The sequence below is a fragment of the Elephantulus edwardii genome, unplaced genomic scaffold, assembly GCF_000299155.1.
Source record: "Elephantulus edwardii isolate Elephantulus edwardi_28Jun2011 unplaced genomic scaffold, EleEdw1.0 scaffold00011, whole genome shotgun sequence".
Classification (NCBI taxonomy): Eukaryota; Metazoa; Chordata; class Mammalia; order Macroscelidea; family Macroscelididae; genus Elephantulus; species Elephantulus edwardii.
In genome coordinates this window covers 20,699,440-20,721,861 of record NW_006399761.1, presented here as the reverse complement: position 1 = coordinate 20,721,861, position 22,422 = coordinate 20,699,440, and the positions used below count along the sequence as shown (strand labels likewise).

Below are 22,422 nucleotides of genomic sequence, written 5' to 3'. Positions count from 1 at the left end.
TTAAAAAAATAATAAATATCATCTCACCACAGTAAGAATAGCAAAATTTAACATAACAGCAAGCAACAAATGCTGGCGAGGATGTGGAGAAACTGGAACTCTTATTCACTGTTGGTGGGAATGTAAAATGGTGCAACAGTTGTGGAAAGTGGTGTGGTGCTTTCTCAAAAAGTTGCAAATAGAGATACCATTTGACCCAGCAATTCCATTACTGGGAATATACCCCAGAGAGACCATAATTGCCATCCAAGCAGATACATGCACATGCACGTCTATCAAGGCTTTGTTCAAATTAGCAAGGAGTTTGAAACAACCTAAGTGCCCACTAACAAACAAATGGATAAGAGAAGCTGTGGTATATTTACACAATGGAATATTATGCTGCATTGAAAAACAAGGAACTCATGCAATATTATTCAAAATGGGTGACCCTGGAGGACATTATGCTCAGTGAAATATCTCAGTCACAAAGGGACAAATACTGCATGGTGCCACTGTTGTAGAATGGGACTGACATCAGGGTTGGGGTAAGACTGAGAAAAAACTGGATAAATCATGTATACTGTATTGAAACAGATGAGGAAAAGAACAAATTAGAGGCGATATATGATTGAGTATTATGGTTAGCACAGGAGTCCAGAATTAAGGTTGCATAGAGAAGTGAACTTGGTGTGGGGGTGGGGGGGGAGGGAGAAAGTGGGAGGGGAAAGGGATGGGGGAATTGTATACCAATGAAAGAATTTTTTTTTCTTTTTCTTTTCAAAGAGAGAGGCGAACTGGTGAGGGAGGGGTGGGCAGGGAGAAAAGTGCAGCAATGAATGAATGGAAATCCAAAATCTCTGTAAATGTTTATTAAAATTAAAAAGAAAAAACCCGTAAAATCCTTAAATTTACTTGCCCTTGAAAATGTTATCATTTCAAAAAGAAGCGTTACAGTCTGGTCCACATCTGCCTCATGTCATTACAATGGAAGAGAAGAAACAGAGAGTGTCCTACGATGGGAATTTATGTGACTAACTGAAGCTCAAAACCCACTAATATGAAAATTTTCCATCTGAAATAAAACTGAGCTATCAGGAAAAAAAGATGAAAACCAATGCTTTGCCAAAAGTTAAATAACTTTGATTTTTTCCTCAAAGAAATGACGTTTAAATATAAACAAGTAATAACTGGCAATGTAAAACAAAGTTTCATAAACAATATGAAGAATAGAGAATTTTAGCAAAAACATACTCTGACAAACTAACCTATCAGGTAAAAATCTATGTGCGTAAGCTAAAGACTACTGAGTTATATACACTTAACGGACTAAATTTAATAATGATGTGACTATTTTAACAGCTGTAAAGAATATTTGCCAAAATTCAGGGTTCACAAAGGAATTGTCAAGGATGATGAAAATGGTCTACATCTTGACTCAGGTGACAGCTACACAGTGTGTTTTTGTCAAAGTCAACAAAGCGAACATTTAAAATATGTGCACTTTATTATATAACAAAGTATACAATAAAAAAATACCAATACTTAAATGAAAAATACATTTTCATTTCCCAATGTTTCAATGATTGGCTATATTCAAATAGCTCTAAAATACACATCCAATTAATTTCTTGAAAGTTGGGTAAAAAAAGGCAAGGAGAAATTTTTTTGGATTTTAAAAATTACTTTTCAAAGTTTTATACCAACAGATGTCATCCATAACATTTTCAAATACGAATAGAAATTTAAAAATGTAAAATTTTTAGTAACAACATAAGTAAGCCATATGTTTAGGTATCAAACAGCTGTTTTTAGTTCAACATATGAACTAAGCTGATTCTAACTGGTTACCTAATTATGTAATGCACAACTCATAGACAGTATTAGGTGATGTATATAACCACTAACTACGAATTTTAAATTTTACAAGTGTAAATTAATATTAAATCGTATCTAGAAAAAACCAGGCTCCTACCCTTCAGAATCTTCAGTCTTTTCTCCACCATTATGAGAAGAACAATTTTCACTTTCTGAAGAACAATTCCTTGTGGAGGCTATACTATGTCTTCCTTAAATGGAAAAACAAGCACACACAAAACAAAAGCGGGAGGGTGTTAGCACTTCTAGCTCAGAGCAGGTTTTCGGTTATTGAGTTGGCAACCACTGTAGATGCATGATGTGCAAGGCTAGTTAAAGAAAACATTAATCAGATGGCATTTTCCGTTAATATTCCTTATTCCTAAAGGTATACAGGGGAGGAAAACAATGTTCAATGAGTAACGTTGCAAATTAAAGACTGAAAAAAAAATAGCAATTGTTGTGTATAACCAGTGAGCAAATGTTCAAAAGGCAAAAATAACTGGGTTTTTTTAATGCAAACCAACATAAAATAAAAATTTTAAAAATAGTTTTTCTTCCCAAAGGATATTTTTGTATCAACTGTTCTTTCTTTTTTTTTTTCAACTTTTCTTTCTAAAGTTAAAATAACTTATATTCACACAATGGAATACTATGCAGCACTGAAAATCAAGGAACTCCCTGGAGGACACTATGCTGAGTGAAGTATCTCAGTCACAAAGGACAAATACTGCATAATGCCACTGTTATAAAACAGGACTGACACGAGGGTTAGGGAAAACTAAGAAAAGAGGGGATAAATAATGTACACTGCATTGAAATATGTGAGGTAAAGAACTGTTTAAAAGGAACTAGGTATCATACGCATGACAACAATCCAGAATAAGAGCTAGGACTGGGGTGGACTGGAGTGGGAGGAAACTGAGCTATAATGAAAGAATTTTTTTTTTCAAAGAGAAAAGCAAACTGAAGGTGGTGGGTAGGGAGGAAAATGTGCAAAAAAGGAATGAATGGAAATCCAAGTTCTCTATAAACTTACATTAAATTTTCAATAATAAAGTGAAAATAACTGTATGCTGAGGAATTCCCAAACCAGTTATTTCCAGTATAACTGCAGAAAATATCTTCTCCTTTGCCACTGTGTCATTTGTCATTTAAAACTTCAGTTGAACTGCAATGAAGAGCAGTTATAAAAAAGGTTACATGACTGCACTGCAATCCCAGAGGCGCGTGGTTCGAATCCACCAGAGGCTCTGCTGGAGAAGGAGGGACAATCTCCTCCTGTGCCAGTCAGATCTGATTTGACGGTACACACACACACACACAAATATTTTTTTTTTTATTTTAAAAAGGTTACATCAGAGAATAGGATTATCTCAGAAAAATCAGGTTAGACGACACAGGCCAAATCCTTTTAAAATAAAGTAAAAAAAGACACACAGGAAAAAAAAAGAAATAATACCTTAAAAAAACCAAGCCTCCAAATCAACCAGATCAACAGGCCAGTGGAGAAGGTTTATGAAAATAAAAAAATCTTTTGGTAATAATATTTGATTTATATGTTGTTGTTGACTGCTGTCGACTCAAGCATGACTCACAGCGACCCTAGGAACAAAGGACCTGAAGCCTTTCGAGAATTATCGTTTCTCAAAGGTCACAGAGTTTCCAGAAGCATGCACTTTTGGAAGTGCATGCCACTCCTGCTTCCACTGATATTAACATTTAAAACTTTTTAAACCTTTTGTCAGTGACCCACTGAGCCGTCAAGAAAGGGCAGAATAAAAACACTACTTTTGGGTGAAGCAGCAACATCCTGTGTTGTTTTGCTTCAATCGGTGGTGTAACAAGGTATAATACCTTTTGAATTAACTGGTGTGAAAGCTTTGGTTTGGGAGAAGTGCTGCTAGTAGATAAAATACTCTTTAATATGCTCTGGAAAAATTAACTTTTGTAGGAGCCAAGAATCTATATATCATCTCTGTGAAGGGGACCAAGGGACGACTTAACAGACTTCCTGCTGCTGGTGTGGGTGACATGGTGATGGCCACTGTCAAGAAAGGAAAACCAGAGCTCAGAAAGAAGGTACATCCAGCAGTGGTAATACGACAACGAAAATCATACCGGAGAAAAGATGGGGTGTTTCTTTATTTTGAAGATAATGCAGGAGTCATAGTAAACAATAAAGGCGAGATGAAAGGTTCTGCCATCACTGGACCAGTTGCAAAGGAGTGTGCAGACCTGTGGCCCAGGATTGCATCCAATGCTGGCAGCATTGCATGATTCTCTAATGTATTTGTAAAAAAAAAGTTCACCCAATTAAAACATTATTTGCTACAAAAAAAAAAAAAACTTTTTAAAAATACACAGTTAAGACAGCATATCATTTTTAAACTTCAGGACGATGACAGTATGAATAGATTTCTTATTCATGTTCATTTCATGACAAAAGTCAGTTGAGGGTCATTTGACATTTTGCAGACTGATAATGACAGAACAGCAGTGTGTTTCGGTTGAAAAGCTCACCCGATTTAGAAGCCACCTCCTGACCGGCAGGAGCCTCCTGAAATTCTCCCCGGGTGTCGAGAAGTGAGGATTTGATGTAAGTGGCTAACGTTTCCACAGGACTCTCGCCGGCCGCCATCAGGGGACTGTACTGGTTGTCAACAGGTGAGCTCCCGCTGCCCTGCAGCTCGTCAAACCTCTTGGCACACTGTCACAAAGACAGAAACGGAATATTTATTTATCAAGGAAAAAAATATCGTCTATTTGCTTGGTTTTTATTTGGAAGTGAACCAGAATGAGAAATTGGGATGAATGATTTTGAAATGTTTCGGAACTTAATCTGATATTAAGTTGAACGTAGGTGTTGAACGTAGGTGACTCCAGTGCACCAACCAGCTCAAACACAAGCTGAGCAGACGATGTGGGATCGGCGATTTCACTGCTGATTTCATAAAGATCTTGGCTAAAAGCAGTGAGTACCAGAAGAAAGACCATCGTGTTTTTAACGACCAAGGCATTTGACTGTGTGGATCACAACAAATTATGGCTAACGCTAGGAAGAATGGGAATCCCAGAATATTTGATTGTGCTCACGTGAAGCTCTATTTAGACCAAGAGGCTGTTAGCCAGATACAGCAAAGGAACACTGCATGGTTCAGAATTAAGAAAGAAGTGTGTCAGGGACATATCCTTTCTGCCTAACTTTTCAATCTAGATGCTGATCATCCGACAGGTTGGATTTTATGAAGGGTGTAGCAGCATGACTGGAGGAAGACTCATCAGCAACCTGTATCATTACACAGATGAGACAGCCTTACTCGCTGAAAATGAGGGCTTGAAGCATTTGCTTTGGAAGCTCAAGGACTGCAGGCTTCCGTATGAACTGTATCTCAACATAAAGAAAGTAAAAATCCTCACCACCAGGCCAGAAGGCCACATCATGACAGATGGAGAAAAGACGGAAGGTGTTAATGATTTCATCTTGCTCAGATCCACAACTGACACCCTTGGTTGGCACTATAGTTATCGTGTGTCGTGGAGTCAGAACCGACCCATAGCTGAATCTCTAGCGGGTTTCCAGATGCAGTTAATCATACAGGAGAAGACTGCCCATTCTTCTCCTGCAGATCAAAACTGGTGAATTCTAACCACGTGCCTTTGCATTGCAGCTTCCTGCCACTAGACCACCAGCGCTCTTCTACAAGTCAGGAAATCAAAAGACGAGTTGCAATGGGAAAATCTGCTGTCAGGGACCTCTCCAGAGTATTGACAAGCAACGATGTCAGTCCAGAGACTAAGGTGCGCCTAAATCCATTTTTGCTGTGGTTTGTTTTTTTTCTTCTATAAAAGGGTGAGTGGAACAATTTATTCACCAATTCAAACAAACAAATATGTGTGTGTGTGTGTGTGTGTGTGTATATATATTCCCCCCCCAAAAAAAGTATATATTGCATGTCATCCAGAAGGGCAAGCCTGGGCGAGAGCCAATGAGATAAAGACACAACAACAACAACAACAACGTCAGGTTGTCTTTTGAATAAATTTTTTAAATTATTATTATTTTTTGTGTGTGTACCATCAAATCAGATCTGATTGGTATAGGAGGAGATTGTCCCTCCTTCTCCAGCAGAGCATCCGGTGGATTTGAACCACGCACCTCTGGGATTGCAGTGCAACTTCTTGCCACTAGGCCACCAGAGCGCTCCTTAATACATTTTTTAAAATTGTAAATTTAATGAAAGTTTACAGAAAAGCTGAATTTTCATTCATTCATTGTTGCGCATTTTACCCCCTCTCCTTCCCTCTCCTTAAAAAAAAAAAGAAAATGATAAAGACCCTCAACAGGAAGTGGGGGTCACAATGCCTGGAACAGCGGGCTCACACTCACTGCTGACTGAGGGTGGACCAGGCCGTGTTCTTCCCCTTGGACAAAGGGTCACTCTGAGTAGAAGCCAACGTGAAGGCAGTTAATGACAGGAGACCAGGCAGCGGTGAACATGAGTCAAACTGACAAGCAGTACAATTTCTGTACCCACCTACCATTAACCTATATGTTCCAGAGATGGGTTGTTCTGGGAAAATAAATGTTATACAAAAATTGGGGCCTTCGTTTGTTTTCAGACCCTTCACTCTGTCTGATTCTTTAACATTCAGAAAACGTGACCAGCTGGGGCTTACTGATGTGCTCGGCTCCATGCCAAGGCCATTTATGGAGGAGACAAAGCTGAATAAGGTTAGTAGGTTAAGTGACCGGAGTGTCGAAAGCTTAACCACGCCACCCTCCTCCTGTGTCGGGCAAGCTTTCACCTCAGAGGTTTCACTGGGACACCACGCTGTCATTTAAGGCCTCGTGAACCATCAAGGTGTGGGACTTCCATCGGGAGCCTGGCTGAGCAGCTGACCTGATAAGGATGGACACTCGGAACCTTGTCTGTTGCTTAGGGATGTCAGTAGACTTCCACACAGTCCTTCCAAACACCGCCTCCTAAGCCGCCTTCTCTCCTCCCTTCCTCAGGGAGAGGATCCCCCCCGCCTCTGCCATCATGCGTGCCACGCTGAGTTAATACTCAAAAGAAGAAGTTGCACAGCCAAATTAAAGGTACAGGGTTCAAATCCACCAGCTACTCCATGGGAGAAAGACACTCAATCTCCTGTGCTATTTACTGCCTCTGAAAACCTGCTGGAGGGTCGGTCATCTGTCCTCCACCACCACCACAGGGTTTTACTATGGTCATAAATCCAAGATATAGGATAATAAGACAAGAAATAAGGGGGGAGCCGTTACCATGTCATTTCTGCTTCTAGAACTCTTGAGATGACGGACTCAATTTAAGATTCTTTTCAACAACAAAAATCCCAATTGCTCTGTTTCTCAAACCATAGCTTATGGATGACTCAGCAGAGCTCTAAGTCTCACATACTATTTTTTTCCCCTTTTCATTAGTTTATTTACAAAATTAGAATACAAATTCGAACAAATTCTTTCAATTTCTCTCACCCCGCCACTCATAAAATTGTACAACGCAGTGATTAATCCCCTCTTCCCCCTGCACATCCACATCCCTCTGCTTCCAGCCTCTCCCACCCCTCCTGGATCCTTATACTCATTCTACAATAATTGTCTTATACAATATTCATCCTTGTGGGGTTTAGTTCACTCAGTGTAATCGCATACTAATTTTTAAGTTGACTTCTGAATCTAAGGAGAAAAAAAAAGTTAAAACCACCCAGCTCATCCAAATGACAGAATGTTTCAGTGCCCATCTGCTCTCCTGCTTACAGTGCCACCAACAAGAAGAAGTGTTTCAACTGCCCAAGGCTACTTAGAAAAAGAATAAAGGATAATTCCTTAAAAAAAAAAAAAAAAGGACAGGTAAGGAAGAGACTAGCGTGGGGGAGATGTACTAGCGGTCCGTAAAGGCAGACGATGCTGGAAGAGTTCAGGGTAATTTAAACCTTTCATGATTGATTCTTTTTTTTTAATTTGAATTTCTTGCTGGTACCATATGTTTTCACTGATAGAAGGCATAGTTAGAGAGCATTCCCAAAGTCTTTATTACGAAAAAAGGAAAACTGCTTCATATGATGAGGGACACATACATTCCACTGGACTTGGGCAGGACCATGTGGGACATACTTGTTATTCCTAACTCTGTCACAACAGAGTTGGTTTGAGGGGGGTGTGTGGTATGATTAGTAGGACACATGTTGTTGTTATTGATGATTGTCATTGAGTCGAGTATGACTCATAGTGACCCTATGAACAAAAGACCTGAAGGCTTTTTAGAACTATCGCCATTTATCAAAGTTCATAGTTTCCAGAGGCATGCTGTTTAGAAAGTGGATGCCACTCCTGCTTCCAAACCTGTCTTAAACTGGGAACTCCACCAAACACTGTCCACCATGAGTAACCGTTAAGCAGGACACATGAGCCGCTGCTGATGCACTAACTTCCAGATCCCTGCACCAAGTGCATACAATTTAAGGTGCCTGGAAACACACTATTTGCATGAACGTGGAAATCATGGTGAGAAAGGGAATTCTCCGCTAAAGCATCATGTCGCTGCTACGTGCAGTCGAGTCAGAACCAGCCCACAGCTGACTCTCCAGCAGGCTTTCAGAGGCTGTAAACTGCATGGGAGGAGACTGCCCATGTTTCTCCCATGGAGCAGCTGTTGGATTTGAACCAAGAAAGCGCTGTCGTTGTTAGGTGCTGCTGAGCTGAGGACGACTGCCAGCAGACCCTTGAACATCAGATCTGAACGTCGTCCCATCCTGTGCCGTCTCATCATCTCTGACACACCTCTCTGGGCATGGTGTTAGGAGAAAACAGTCCGGGCACAACCACATAACGCCTGGCAGAGTGGAGGGTCAGCGAAGGAGGGGAAATAACACGTTGGGACCCAGAAACACATTTGCCAGGCTCATCTCCCAGTGAAAAAGACAAGAGAGACACAAGTTTTTCAAAAGTACATCTCCAGAATGCAGCACAGGTTACAACACCTTGTGAACACAGTCATTTGTGGCTGGCTGGTGTCAGGATTACTATTTACCTCTTTGGGTGTTAATCCAGGCACGAGTCTTGCTACCGTTTCCCAGTTGATGGTCTGAGGGATTCCGATTAGCGGATAAAGGATCATGTCCAAAACCATCTGGTTGCTATTGTTCAGGAAATTGTTGTTTTCTGAATATCCACGACTCATCTTTTACACTAGAAACAGGATGAACAGATTTACACATAAGTCCCAGTGTTTTCCAGGACATCACAGATCAGTCATGTCATTATTAAAAAAATCAACTGATACAATATAAAAGAAAAACAAAGCTGATCCAAAATGAACATGCAGAAGAGAGCTCTGGTGGCCTAGTGGCAAAAAGCTGCACTGCAATCCCGAAGGCATGCAGTTCAAATCCACCAGATGCTCTGCTGGAGAAGGAGGGGCAATCTCCTCCTGAGCCAGTCAGATCCAATTTGGAAAAAAGAAATAACAACATGAACATGCAATCTACAGCCTTAATCTCTTTAAAATGAGAGAAAACTGTACTGGAAATTGACGGATGGAGAGAAGTCTGGGCAGGTAAATAGGTGATAAAATGATGATAAATTATTAATGCCATAATCTAATGCAAAATTTTTTTAACTTTGCTGTACATGCAAAAATTTTCATAAAATGTCTCATTTACCTTTCTTAAAATAATCCTTAAGTGTGCCTGATTTTATGCTCTTATTAGCAACTCGTGAATTTTAACCCTGTTAGAAAAAAGTTTATTATTAAGTAATCAATATTCATGATTAAACAATTAATTCATTCAAGTGCTAAATATCCTTGACTTTTTCTGTGAGCCTCCATGCTGCCCACCATAAAGACTAGACAAGCGAGTGTTTCTTTTACTTTTGAAAGAGAGGTGAGAACGGGTGGGCGGGGAGATAAGTGCAGCAATGAATGAATGGAAATTCAAAATCTCTGTAAATGCTCACTAAAATTATTTTTTAAAAAAAGAAAAAAAGACTAGACAAGCATATCAAGTTTTGGAGAATAATTGTACTAAACATCAAGTCAAGTCAATTTGATATTTTAGGATAAACATCATTATTTCTGTACTCTGTGATTGATTATCAGTCATGAATGACAGAAGCTTACAAAACAATTGTAATTAAAGTGCAACAATGAATGACTGGAAACTCTAAGTCTCTGTAAACTTTCATTAAAATTAATAAAAAAATTTTTTAAAAACAACTGTAATTAGTATTCCGTTTGCATCTTTCAAACAATTTTTCTTTGTGAAGGTCTTCTCTTCTGAAGGAATGGGGTAGTTGGGTGATTAACGCTTAACACACACACACACACACACACACACAGGCACTAATCTATAAAAATCTAGGGCACTGGAACCCCACATGGAACCTGCACACCCCTACACTCACCCCTGCAGAGTGCAAGTATCCTATGCTTTTCCCGGGGCTCCCCACACCGCTCCCCTCACACTCCCCCAGCTCAATCAGAACATATGCGCTCCCCCTTTGCTTGTTTGAGGATGTCTATTTTTTTATTCAGGTCATGAAAAAAAGACTCCAGCTGCCTTTCCAAACGTATCTGGTTAGTTCAAGAAGTAAGGCAAGAGTCTTAATTATTGAGAGTATAAAAAGAGATACAGTTTAGTTCCTGGTCTCAAGGAGTTTATGGTCAGAGTAACTGGCAAACAAGGTTGCTTAATCTAACACAGAGAGTCAAAGAGGAGAGGAGTCCCAGAGCAGCCCAGGAGGATGTGTGACAGCTACGATTAACAGAGTCTCTGCTAGGAACCTCCCACTGCCTTTGGTCTTTTACATCTTATTTCAATTAATTCTCACTTCACCCCTTTAAGACCTGTGCTCTCCCCAGTTCTACCAAGTGACAAAAGTGAGGTTCTGAGAAGCCACTTACAAGATCTCAGAGCTAATGAGAGGCAGGCCAAGGCCTCGAACCCAAGTAAAAGTGATTTCTAAATCCATGCCCTTTCCACCCTACATCAGATGTATTCACATCAGGCAGGGCTGAGAATGATGGCTTAGAGTGGGAGAGAGTACGCAGGACATTTTTAAGTTAGTTCTGATTCAGTGAAACAATTTATAAAGCTTTGATTTGTGGGGCGGGGAAGTTGTGGTATTAAGAGAAAAACACAGCTACCCGCTCACTTAAAGAATTCTAGGAACCTTTCTCAATCCATGTACATAAGACATTTGTTACTGCTATTATGTTCTTTATTATGATGTAAACAAAGTGGTTTTCCATTCAACCATTCAAGCTCATTCCGCTTTGACATTAATTCAAATACCCCAATGTAACCGCGTATTTCTCACTTCCTCCCTGTGATCCTCATTTCCAAGAAGCTGCTCTCCCACCCCTTCCTGCTTTTTGAGTTTTGTTGTTACGTTCTGTCAAGTATGACTCACAGTGACTCTATGAACAGCCAACCTGAACCCTGCTCTGTTGTCTGTCCTCCTCACCCTCCCTGACACACCAGAGCCCCCCGCTGCAGTCACAGTGGCAATCCTCGTTGGGGGATCTTCCTCTCCTTCGCTGGCCCTCCATATCTTTCCAAGCATGATGTCTCTTTCCAAGGAAGAGCCCTGCCTCGCCACACGTCCAAAGCATGAGAGAGGAGCTTTGCCGTCTTTGCCTCCAAGGACCACTCTGGCTGCACTTTTACCAAGTCACATCCACGTGTTCTTTTGGCAGTTCATGGGCTATTCAGTGCTCTTCTCCAACATCACATCTCAAAGGAATCCATTCCTCTTCTGTCATCCTTACTCACCGTCCAGCTCTCTGATGTGCAGCAGGTGATTGAGCATACCACGGCCTGAGTCAGGTTCACCTCATTCTTTTTTTAAAAAAAATTATTATTATTATTTCATTATTTTTGTGTGTGTGTGTACCGTCAAATCGGATCTGACTGATACAGGAGGAGATTGCCCCTCCTTCTCCAGCACAGCGTCTGGTGGATTTGAACCGTGTACTTCTGGGATTGCAGTGCAGTTTCTTGACAGTAGGCCACCAGAGCTCCCTTTCACCTCATTCTTGAAAGTGAAACCACTGCCCTTCAGCATTTTGGAGAGGTCCCTAACAGTGCATTTGCCCAATGCAATGGGTCTCCTGATTTCCACACTGCTGATACCAGGTATATAATTGATTGTTGATCCATGAAATCACTGACAGCTTCAAGCCTTTCTCCATATTATCACAATATTAACTGCTGGTTCTGTAGTGAGGACCTTTGTTTTCTTGATGTTAAGATGTAATCCATACCAAAAGCTGTAGTCCTTGACTTTCTGCAGCATTTCATTTCCTCTTCACTTTCAGCAAATTGTGTCACCTGCATAACATAGGTGGTAGATGAGTCTTCATCCAATCTTGATTCCACATTCTTCTTCATAGAGTCCAGCTTTGGGAATTATTTGCTCAGGAAACAGACTGAAAAAGCATGGAGAAAGGACCCAACCTTGCCACCATGCAACTCAATAATCTATATTATGCAGACAACACTACCATACTTGCTGAAACTGAGAAGGCTTAAAGAATACTGCCTTCCATCTGGATTGCATCTCAACATCAAGAAAACAAAAACTCTCACCACTGGACTGACAAGCAACATCATGACAGATGGAGAAAAGAATGAAACTGCCAATGGCTTCCTCTCCCTTGGATCCGCAGTCAACACCCTTGGTACCAGCAGTCAGGAACTCAAAGGCGTGATGCATTGGAAAAAGTCTAGTCTGCGACCTCTCCAAATTATTGGGGAGAAATGATGTCACTTTGAGGACAAAGGTGTGTCTGATTCAGGCTTTTTTCTTTTCAATTACTTGCTTTGCATGGATCTGAGAGCTGGACAGTGAATACAGATGAGAGAAGAACTGATGCCTCTGAGCTGTGGTGCTTGAGAATAGTCCTGTATATTCCACAGATTGCCAGAAGAACAAACAGATACGCACTTGCGACAATGCTCCTTGGAGGCATGGAGGGCAAAGTTTGATCTCACACACTTTGGGCAGATTGCTTGGAGAGGCTATTCCTTGGAGAGGGAATCATGCTTGGAAAGGTGGAGGGGTCAGTGCAAGAGAGAGAAAGAACCCCAAGCAGGTGGACTGACATGATACCATAACTGCAGCAATGGGCTCAAATATGTCAGAGATTGTAAGGATGGCACAGGCTAGAACAGGGTTCAGATCTGTTCACAGGGTTGCTATGAGTCATATTCAACTCAATGGCACCTAACAACAACAACAACTTAAGAATTCCTTTTCCAGTTCTTCCTGGCCCTTCTGCCGTGTCGCCCCGGCCCCTTTCCAGCAGCATCCATCTCATTCCCTGGCCCCCTTCCTCCTCTTCCACGCACTCTCCTCTCATTTCCGTTCTTCCTCGCTTTGCACGTCCCTCCCCTCTTTGCTTGCTTCATCAGCAACGCAATCTGCTGCGACCTCTTACGTTTATTGTGCGCGGGAAGTGCTCGCGAGTGCCAGTGGAACTATGGCGGCTGTGGATATCCAAGATAACCTGCTGGGAATCCCATGGGTTGACAGTGCCTGGATCCCCATTTTGAACAGTAGTAGTGTCCTGGATTACTTTTCAGAAAGAAGCAACCCTTTCTATGACAGGACATGCAACAATGAAGTAGTCAAAATGCAGAGACTAACATTAGAACACTCGAATCAGATGATTGGAGTGGAATACATCCTTCTCCACGCTCAAGAACCAATTCTTTTTATTATTCGTAAGCAGCAACGGCAGTCACCTACTCAAGTTATCCCTCTAGCTGATTATTACATCATTGCTGGAGTGATTTATCAGGCACCAGACTTGGGCTCAGTTATAAATTCCAGAGTGCTTACTGCAGTGCATGGCATTCAGTCAGCTTTTGATGAAGCTATGTCATACTGTCGATATCATCCCTCCAAAGGATATTGGTGGCATTTCAAGGATCATGAAGAGCAAGATAAAGTCAAACCTAAAGTCAAGAGGAAAGAAGAACCAAGCTCTATTTTCCAGAGACAGCGTGTGGATGCCTTACTTTTAGATCTCAGACAAAAATTTCCACCTAAATTTGTACAGCAAAAGTCTGGAGAAAAACCTGTCCCAGTGGATCAAACAAAGAAAGATCTAGAACCTTTACCGGAAGCTGTCAAATCTGATGAGAAAGAGACTACCGAGCATACCCAACAGACAGTAAGCACAAAAGGCCCCCCTGAGAAACGGATGAGACTCCAGTGAGTTTTAGAAGAGAAGCTATCAAGACTTGTCTACTACCTTACCTCATTTCTGTGGCTAGCTCATAAACTTTTAAGCTTTGACATGTTTTTTAAACAGCTTTCTCCTTTGTATTATTTGTTTCCTTTGTGAATATTTCTTGTGTATCTTTATGTAGTGTTTAGGCTGTTGGACTTGTTCAGCCTGCACCACTTAAATGTACCATATTATATATGTGTGTAAAAACACAATAGTTTTTTGCATAAAAAAAAACAAAAAAAAAACCACAACAACAACTTAAGAATCTGAAGCCGTGTTTGAGTTGTAGCTCCATCATATGCTAGCCAAGGCAGGTCACCTGACCTGGAGGACCATGGCAATAAAATGCAGGATGGCAATACCTCAGACTGACCAAGTGGACAGAACTAAAGGGATTAGTTTGTGAAAGCAGTCAGAAGACAGGAAGAGCCCTTCACAGAAGCAATGCAGCATGAAATAACAGTACCTACTGCCCCAGGATTGTGCTGAGGACTATGAGGTATTTAAAACAGTACAGGGTCAGACTGTAGTAGGTGCTTGGTTAAGTGTAAACAGACAATGTCATGATAGATGGAGAAAAGACAGAAATCGTCAATGATTTCATCTTGCATCCACAACCAACAACCTTGGTACCAGAAGCAAGGGAATCAAAAGACGTGCTGCATCAGGAAAGTTGGCAGTCTGGGACCTCTCCAAAGCGCAGAAGAGCAAGGATGTCAGGGTTTTTTTTTTAATTTTTTAAATTTAATTTTACTATTTTGTGTTTGTGTGTGTATTGTCAAATCAGATCTGACCGGTACAGGAGACTGCCCCTCCTTCTCCTGCAGAGCATCTGGTGGGTCTGAACTGCTCATCTCTGGGATTGCAGTGCAGCTTCTTGCCAACAGACCACCAGAGCTCCCTAAGGATGCCAGTTTAAAACACTAAGCTGCACCTGATTCAGGCCATGGTCTTTTCAGTTACTTGCTATGCATCTGAGAGTTTGATCGTGAGTAAAGATGACAGCAGAAGAACTGATGCCTTTGAGCTGTGGTGCTGCAGAGGGGCACTAATTACCCCGTGGACTGCCAAGAGCATAAACAAGGATGCCTTGGAGAGAGTGTAGCTAGGAGGGTCCTTGAAGGGAAGGACAGTGCTATGTCATCTCACATACTTTAAGCCATGTTGTTAGGAGGGACAGCCCTTAGAGAAAGACCTCAGGCTCGTAAAAGGCAGACAGTTAGCAAAGGGAGGGGAAGACAGATGGACACAGTGACTATAGCAATGGGCTCTACGGTGGCTGAGATGAGGAGGAGGGCGGAGGGCAGGGCAGGTTTCAGATCTGATGTGCACAGGGTCGCTGTGAGTCAGATTCAACTCAAAGGCACCTACTGACGCCAGTGGCAGCGTGACTGTCTCATGGATGCTTGGTGACACCATGCACGACAGCATCAGGCCACTGGGATCTATAAGGTGGCTGATCTTTTGGAAGTCAACTCCAAGCTTTTCTACCTTGTCCCTTTAAGACAGGAAACTCCATAGCCACCAGTTCAGCCTGATACGCAAACCTTCCTTGATGAATGCGGTGGCCAGGCCTTAGTCACACTGTCCAGGAAAAGGGCTGGGTCCCCTGCGTGGAAGGTGAGACCCGTACTTCCCTGGTCGCACAACTCTCTTAACCAGGATTCATCATCTCAATGCCATCTGATCAAAATCAACTCCCAGCTGACGCTTCAGTGGGTTTTTGGAAGCCTGCAGATTGCACAAGACGAGAGTGCCCATCTTTCTCTCGGGGCCACTGATGGATTCGAACGGCCAGAGAGATGCCACCCTTGGGTTAGTACTGCAGCTCCCTATGGACAATGCCACCAGAGTTCCCTCTATGATTGTTGTTAACTATGGGCTATCAAGTTAACAATGGAAGTGAATGACAGCAATTCTATGAACAACAGATCAGAATGGTTAGTGTTGCTTCATTGTTTACATAATAAGACACTGTACAGGGACTCAGCTGGTACATATTATAAGGTTATGCCAAATGCTTCTGCATGGACATTAAAAGGGGGAGGGAATGAAAGAAAAACATCAAGCATGCTAAAATCAGAGCCTCTTCGATGTACCTTGTTGATGAGTCAGGAGAATGGTTAAGGGTGTGGACTCTGGAGTCAGTCTGTTCAGGTTTGAATCCCAGTTGTACCACTTACTACATGTATCTGGTTTTGCTGACTTTGTATCTCTGTCTCAGTTTCCTCATCTGTAAAACAAAGATCCCAGTCACAGGGAGCTCAGGTGGCCTAGTGACAAGAAGCTGTACTGCAATCCCAAAGGTGCATGGTTTGAATACACCAGATGCTCCACGCAATCTCCTGTGTCAGTCAGATCCGATTTGATGGTACAAAGCAAGAAATAAAAATTTTTAAAAAGGATAAAAATAAAACCCTACCAAAGATCACAGTAGCTAGCTCACACAATATTGGGGGAAGATGGAAAGTTCTAGGACATATAGTGAAAGCTGTATGTTTGTAACAATAACGCTACCATTCCAAGAACTCTCAGATTAAGCAGATGATGGATTATATGAGAAGGCCACATTCTAAAGCAGCATGTTGCTAACAAAATTAGTAGAAAGTCAATTTTAGATACTAATCCAGCTTTACTGTTTCCAGCAGATGCATTTACGGCTTCAACTGTCTCGGTTATAAGAAAAATCACTCACTGACTCACTCATGGGTATCAAGTCAGAACGGATTCACAGCTGGTCGTCCAGAGGACTTTCTGAGGCTGTAAATCACACAGGAGGAGGCTGCCCATCTCACTTCCGTGGTGCTGAGGGATTGTGAACTACCAGGAAGGCTCAGTCGTTGGGGGTGCAGAACAGCTCCCTACGGGCTACACCCCCAGAGCATCCTCTATGAAAACCAGCAGCTATCAGGCCTGTTGTGAGGATTAAGTAATGTTGTTGTGTACTGTTGAGTCAGAACCGACCCATAGCTGACCCTCCAGCAGGTTTGCAGAGGCAGTTAATCGCATGGGAGGAGACTGCCTATTCTTCTCCCCTGGAGTGGATTTGAACCACATGCCTTCAGGACTGCAGCACAGGTTCTTGCCACCAAGGCCACCAGAGCTCCCTAAGTAATAACATTATACAACTATTGAACTGATGGGCATGTAACACGATTTAATCCTCACCTTATATATAACTGTACAGTTGCTTCGATATATAGTATAAAAAATTTATAATGTATAATAAGGGAGCTCTGGTGGCTTAGTGGCAAGAAGCTGTGCTGCAATCTTGAAGGCGTACCGTTCGAGGCCACCAGCTGCTATGTGGGAGAAAGATGGGCAGTCTCCTCCTGTGCGATTAACTGCCTCTGAAAACCCGCCAGAGCTATGGGCTGGTTCCGACTCAATGGTACATAACAACAACAAAAACAATATATAATAACATGTAACATATAATCCTCCCAACAGCCCCATAATTAGCTACTATTTTTATATACCACTCAGGATAATTTGACATGCAATAAGATTTCCATAAGTAATTTAGTATTATAATTCTTTTTGCTTTTTGTATTTTGTCTACTATTGTTGTTACATGTCTTTAAGTTGGAACCACTCGTAACTGATCCTCCAGGGGGGGTTTCAGAAGCTGTAAATGCAACTGGGGGTGACTATCTGTCTTTGTCACACAGAGAAACTGGTGGATTCAAACTCCAAGCCTTTAGGTTGCCAGGGCAATTCGTTACCACCAAGCCACCAAAGCTCCCTTATTTTGACAACGGTTGTTGTTGTGTGCGGTGGAGTATAATGGACCCATAGTTGACCCTTTAGTGGGTTTTTGGAGGGAGTGTACATGCCCACCCTGCTCCTGCAAAGCAGATGGCAGATTCAAACTGTGTGCCTTTGGGATTGCAGGACAGTTTCTTACCAGCAGGCCACCAGAGCCATTAGTGGCACCAAAAATCCCCAAGAGCTAGTTTAATAACTGTAAAACACTACATTGAACTCAGCTGCTGTTACGTACTGTCCAGGCGGAAGTGACTCATGACTGAGCCTCCAGTGAGTGGGTTTTCAGGGGCTGTAACCTGCACAGGAGGGGGCTGCTGACTCCTGCTGAGTCACAGGGGCATTCAAACTGCACAACTTTGGGTTGGTCCTAGCTGAGGAAGGATTTTTACAGAACTTTACTCCTTCTTAAAAAACAAAACAAAACAAAAAACCAACCAACAAAACCCCGAACCCTAAAGAAACCAGAACTGCCACCCAAACAGATATATACATACCCACGTTTACTGCTGCATTGTTCACAAGAGCAAAGAGATGGAAACCACCAAAGTGCCCATCAACAAACGAATAGAGCAGCTGTGGTACATTCACACAATGAAATACTACACTGCATTGAAAACCAAGGAACTCATGCAATATTATTCAAAATAGGTGACCCTGGAGGACATTATGCTAAGTGAAGTATCTCAGTCACAAAAGGACAAATACTGCATAGTTTCACTGCTGTAAAACAGGACTGACACCGGGGTTGGGGGGAGAATGAGAAAGGATAAATAATGTATACTGCATTGAAACAGATGAGAGAGAGAACTGTTTAAAAGGGAGATGTGATTAGGTATTTTTGTCATGACAGGAGTCCCAGAGCGAAGGCTACATGGTGGAGTGGACCTGGGGGGAGGGATTGTACAACAATGAAAGAATTTTTTTTTTACTTTTCCAAGAGGGGAGTGTACTGGAGGGGGTAGGGTTGGGAGGGGAGAAAAGTGCAACAATGAATGAATGGAAACCCAAAGTCTCTGTAAATTCTCATTAATATTAATAATAAAAAAATTAAAAATACCAAAAACTGGGAGAAAAAAAAAGAAAGAAAGGACTCTTACTGTCCTCACAGATCTGCAATAAAGTGCCATGATAGTGCAATCGGCTTACTGGCAAATGTCTACGGAAAGAATCCCTAGCTTTCAGTAACAATAACACCAATGGAAGTCACTCCCACATAACTGGAGGTACACGCCAGGTTCTGATCCTCCTCTCTCTTTTTCTATTATTCTTCCTCCAAACGGAAAAGGCTAGACAGACTTTTCCCCTCTGGCAGTGAAAGGGAAGATGGGAAGCGATGGGGCCGGGTGGCGTTGGGGGGGCAGGCGGAGCTCCCGGGCACAAGCGGGATCAGCACTGAGTCATCCCATCCCTGAGCGGGCAGCAGCCTCCTGCTCAGCTTCCTGACCACAGATGAGAAGGATGACAGTTCATCAGTAAGAGGAAAGTTAAATCACAGTGCAAACCCAGGGAGGCCTCGCGGCACCCCAGGACCTGGCTTCCCACCCTCCCTGCGGAAGCAGAAGCTCCCGGGGCGCCGGGGTGGGGTTGAGGGGCGGACAAAGGCGCAGGGCGAGGCTGTAGAGAAGCGGGTGGAGGTCTGGGCGCGTGCCCCGAGGCCGATGCCAGGGCTCCCCTGCCGGGTATGGGCCTATGGGGGCGCGCCGGGGTTCCCTGACTCCCAGTGGGACCAGGGGGGAGCACGGTTTTTCCCGATCCTGAGCCGGCCGAGTAGAGAGTGCTGGGCTCCCCCAACTCTCAGCGGGCCCAGGGGGGCCTCGCCAGGTTCCCTCGACCCGAGCGGGCGTGCCGGGCTCCAGCCAAACATAAACGGATGTGCCGGGCTTTCCCGATCCGACTGATGGGGGCGCGCGGGGCTCCCCATCCCGATTCCGACCCGGCTGATGGGGGCGCGCCGGGCTCCCCCCGCTCCCATTCCCGACCCGGCTGATAAGGGTGCCCGGGCTCCCTCGGTCCCGCTGACGGGGGCGCGCGGGGCTCCCCCCCCGTCCCGACCCGGCTGAAGGGGGCGCGCGTGGCTCCCCCCGATCCCGACCCGGCTGATTCCCGGGCTTCCTCGGTCCCTCTGACGGGGGCGTGCGGGGCTCCCCCGATCCCGACCCGGCTGATGGGGGAGCCGGGGCTCTCTCGATCCCGCTGATGTGGGGGCGCCGGGCTCCCCCGGATCCCGAGCGGGCCAGGCGGGAGCGCGCGGGGCGTTAGCGGTTGTTTGGGAGAGGGAAGCCGAGCCGGCCTGGCTGGGCTGCAGGGGAAGCGGCGGGAAGCAGCTGCCCTTCCCCGCCCTCGGCGGCCCGCTCACCTTCACTGGGCTGCGGCTGCGCCCCCGTCACCTGCAGCGGCCCACGCCTGCCGCACTCGCGCCGTGAAACCCCCGACCCCCGCGCCGTGGTAACCCCGCAGGCGGTGGCCGCCTCGAGTCCGCGCAGCCAATCGCCGGCTAGCGCAGGAATGGCAGAGCCAATGAGCAGCGAGGTCCTGGCGGGTGGGCGGGACGGCCGAGCTCCGCTGCAGGAGGCTCTGCCCTGGTTCCTTAGCGCGGCCGCCCCGCCCCGCCCCGTACCCACTCCCGGGCGTGTCGCAGTGCAGAGGCCCCACCCGCCCGGCGTCTAGTCTCTTAGCAACTAGCTTCGGGGCGTTGCATTTTAGGTGACCCACTGTGAGTTTAAAAAGAAAGGGGATCTCACCAGATGCTCTGCCGGGAAAGGAGGGACAATCTCCTCCTGTACCAGTCAGATCCAATTTGACGGTACGCGCGCACACACACACAAAATAATAATAAAAAAAAAGAAACTAAAAAAAAAAAGAGGGGTGGATCTACGGGAGACAACTGGGATAAGAATGGAGGAGGTCTGCAGGTCACTTGGACATAGCAAGGACGGGAAAGGGTTTGATTCCAAAGTATAGGGGGCGAGTCATCTCTGGAATTACAAATTCCAGCTTGAATCGGTTGTCCAGCATGTGTGGACTGTTGTGGCGATTACGGTTGTGTGTGATCGTGTCGGGATTAATAGCTGGCCCTCCAATGGGCTTTCTCCTAGTACTACTGGGCTCTATGAAGAGGAATGTGCTCTCAAGACCAGGGAAGACTCATCAACAACTTGCGCTGTGTGGAAGACTCAACCTTGCTTGCAGAAAGTGAGACAACTTGAAACATTTGTGATAGAAGATCAAAGACTACGTCCTTCAATATGGATTGCATCTTCCCCTGGATCAAGACAGGGGGGGAAAGGTGTTTTTGATTTGTTAAAAAAAATCTATAAACCCAATCAATCAAAGACAAATTGTATTGGGGAAATCCGCTGTCAAAGACCTCTCCAGGGTGCTGAAAAGCAACGATGTCAGTCTAGAGACTAAGGTGCACCTAATCCAGGCCATGTTCTTCGCAATTACTTGTTATGCTTCAGAGCGGGGGACAATGACTAAGGATGACAAAAGAATCATCGATGCCTTTGAGTTGTGGTGCTGAAGAGTCTTGAACATACCGTGGACTGCAAAGAAAACAAATAGGATCTGTCTTGGAGAGGGTGAAATCAAGTTTCTCCCTGGAGGCTAGGATTTTTTTAAGTAATTTTAATGAGCATTTACAGAGATTCTGGATTTCCATTCATTCATTGCTGTACTTCTCTCCCCGCCCATCCCTTCCCCCCCAGGCTAGGATTTTTAAGTTCCATCTTAACATATTTTGGGCACGTGGCCAGGAGGGACCAGTCCTTGGAGGAGAATATCATGCTTAGAAGGGTGGAGGGACAGTGCAGGAGAGGAAGACCCCGGCTGAGACGGATTGATACAGTAACTGGGACAATGGGGGTTGGTGTGTCGAAATTAGTGAGACTGGCTCAGGACAAAGGATTCAGAGCTGCCATACATAGGGTTATGATGGGTCATAGGTGACTCCATGGAACATAACAACAATCCCACTCCCACCAAATCCTTTATGTGAACATGTAGTTTATTATAAAATTGGAATCATGTTGTAGTTAGGGGTTTCGTTTCCCTCTTAAAAATTGAGGTCTTACTGATATAGTGAATGTGGGGTTTTTTATGAATTTTGCCAAGTGTATATGCCCAGTCCATATAAGCCATACTCCAAAATTAGAACTTTATCATCATCCAATATCGTATAACATACAAGCAAAATATTGCTGAAAATTATAAAAAAAACTGCTAGAACAGAACATCAACAGAGAACAGCCAGAAATGCAACCTGGTTTACAAAAGGCCATGGCACTAGGGATATCACTGCTGATGTCAGATGGGTCTTGACCAAAAGCAGAAAGTACCAGTACATTTATGTTTTACCAACTATGCAAATGTTTTGACTGCATGAATCACAGCACTTGGTACCAGCAGTCAGGTGACGTATTACACTGGGAAAGACTGCAGTTAGGGACCTCTTCAAAATGACTGAGGAGCAATGATGTCTCTTTGAGGACTAAGGTGCACCCAATCAGGCCACAGTCTTTTCAATCATTTGCTATGTATCTGAGAGCTGGACAAT

At 43.8% G+C, this 22,422-nt stretch overlaps 1 protein-coding gene and 1 pseudogene across 1 annotated transcript in view; one reads left to right on the top strand and one right to left on the bottom strand.

Moving 5' to 3' along the window:
- Positions 1 to 9,041, bottom strand: part of KIAA1841 (KIAA1841 ortholog) — a 60,585-nt gene extending 51,544 nt beyond the window's left edge. Inside the window, exons 1-3 of the mRNA XM_006880946.1 lie at positions 8,892 to 9,041; positions 4,360 to 4,546; positions 1,955 to 2,048 (exon numbers count right to left, since the gene is read on the bottom strand). Of these exons, the coding sequence (XP_006881008.1) occupies positions 1,955 to 2,048; positions 4,360 to 4,546; positions 8,892 to 9,041 (431 nt within the window). The remainder of the gene's footprint in view (positions 1 to 1,954; positions 2,049 to 4,359; positions 4,547 to 8,891) is intronic.
- Positions 9,042 to 13,343: 4,302 nt separating this feature from the next.
- LOC102847112 lies at positions 13,344 to 14,084 on the top strand (annotated as a pseudogene).
- Positions 14,085 to 22,422: the final 8,338 nt, after the last annotated feature.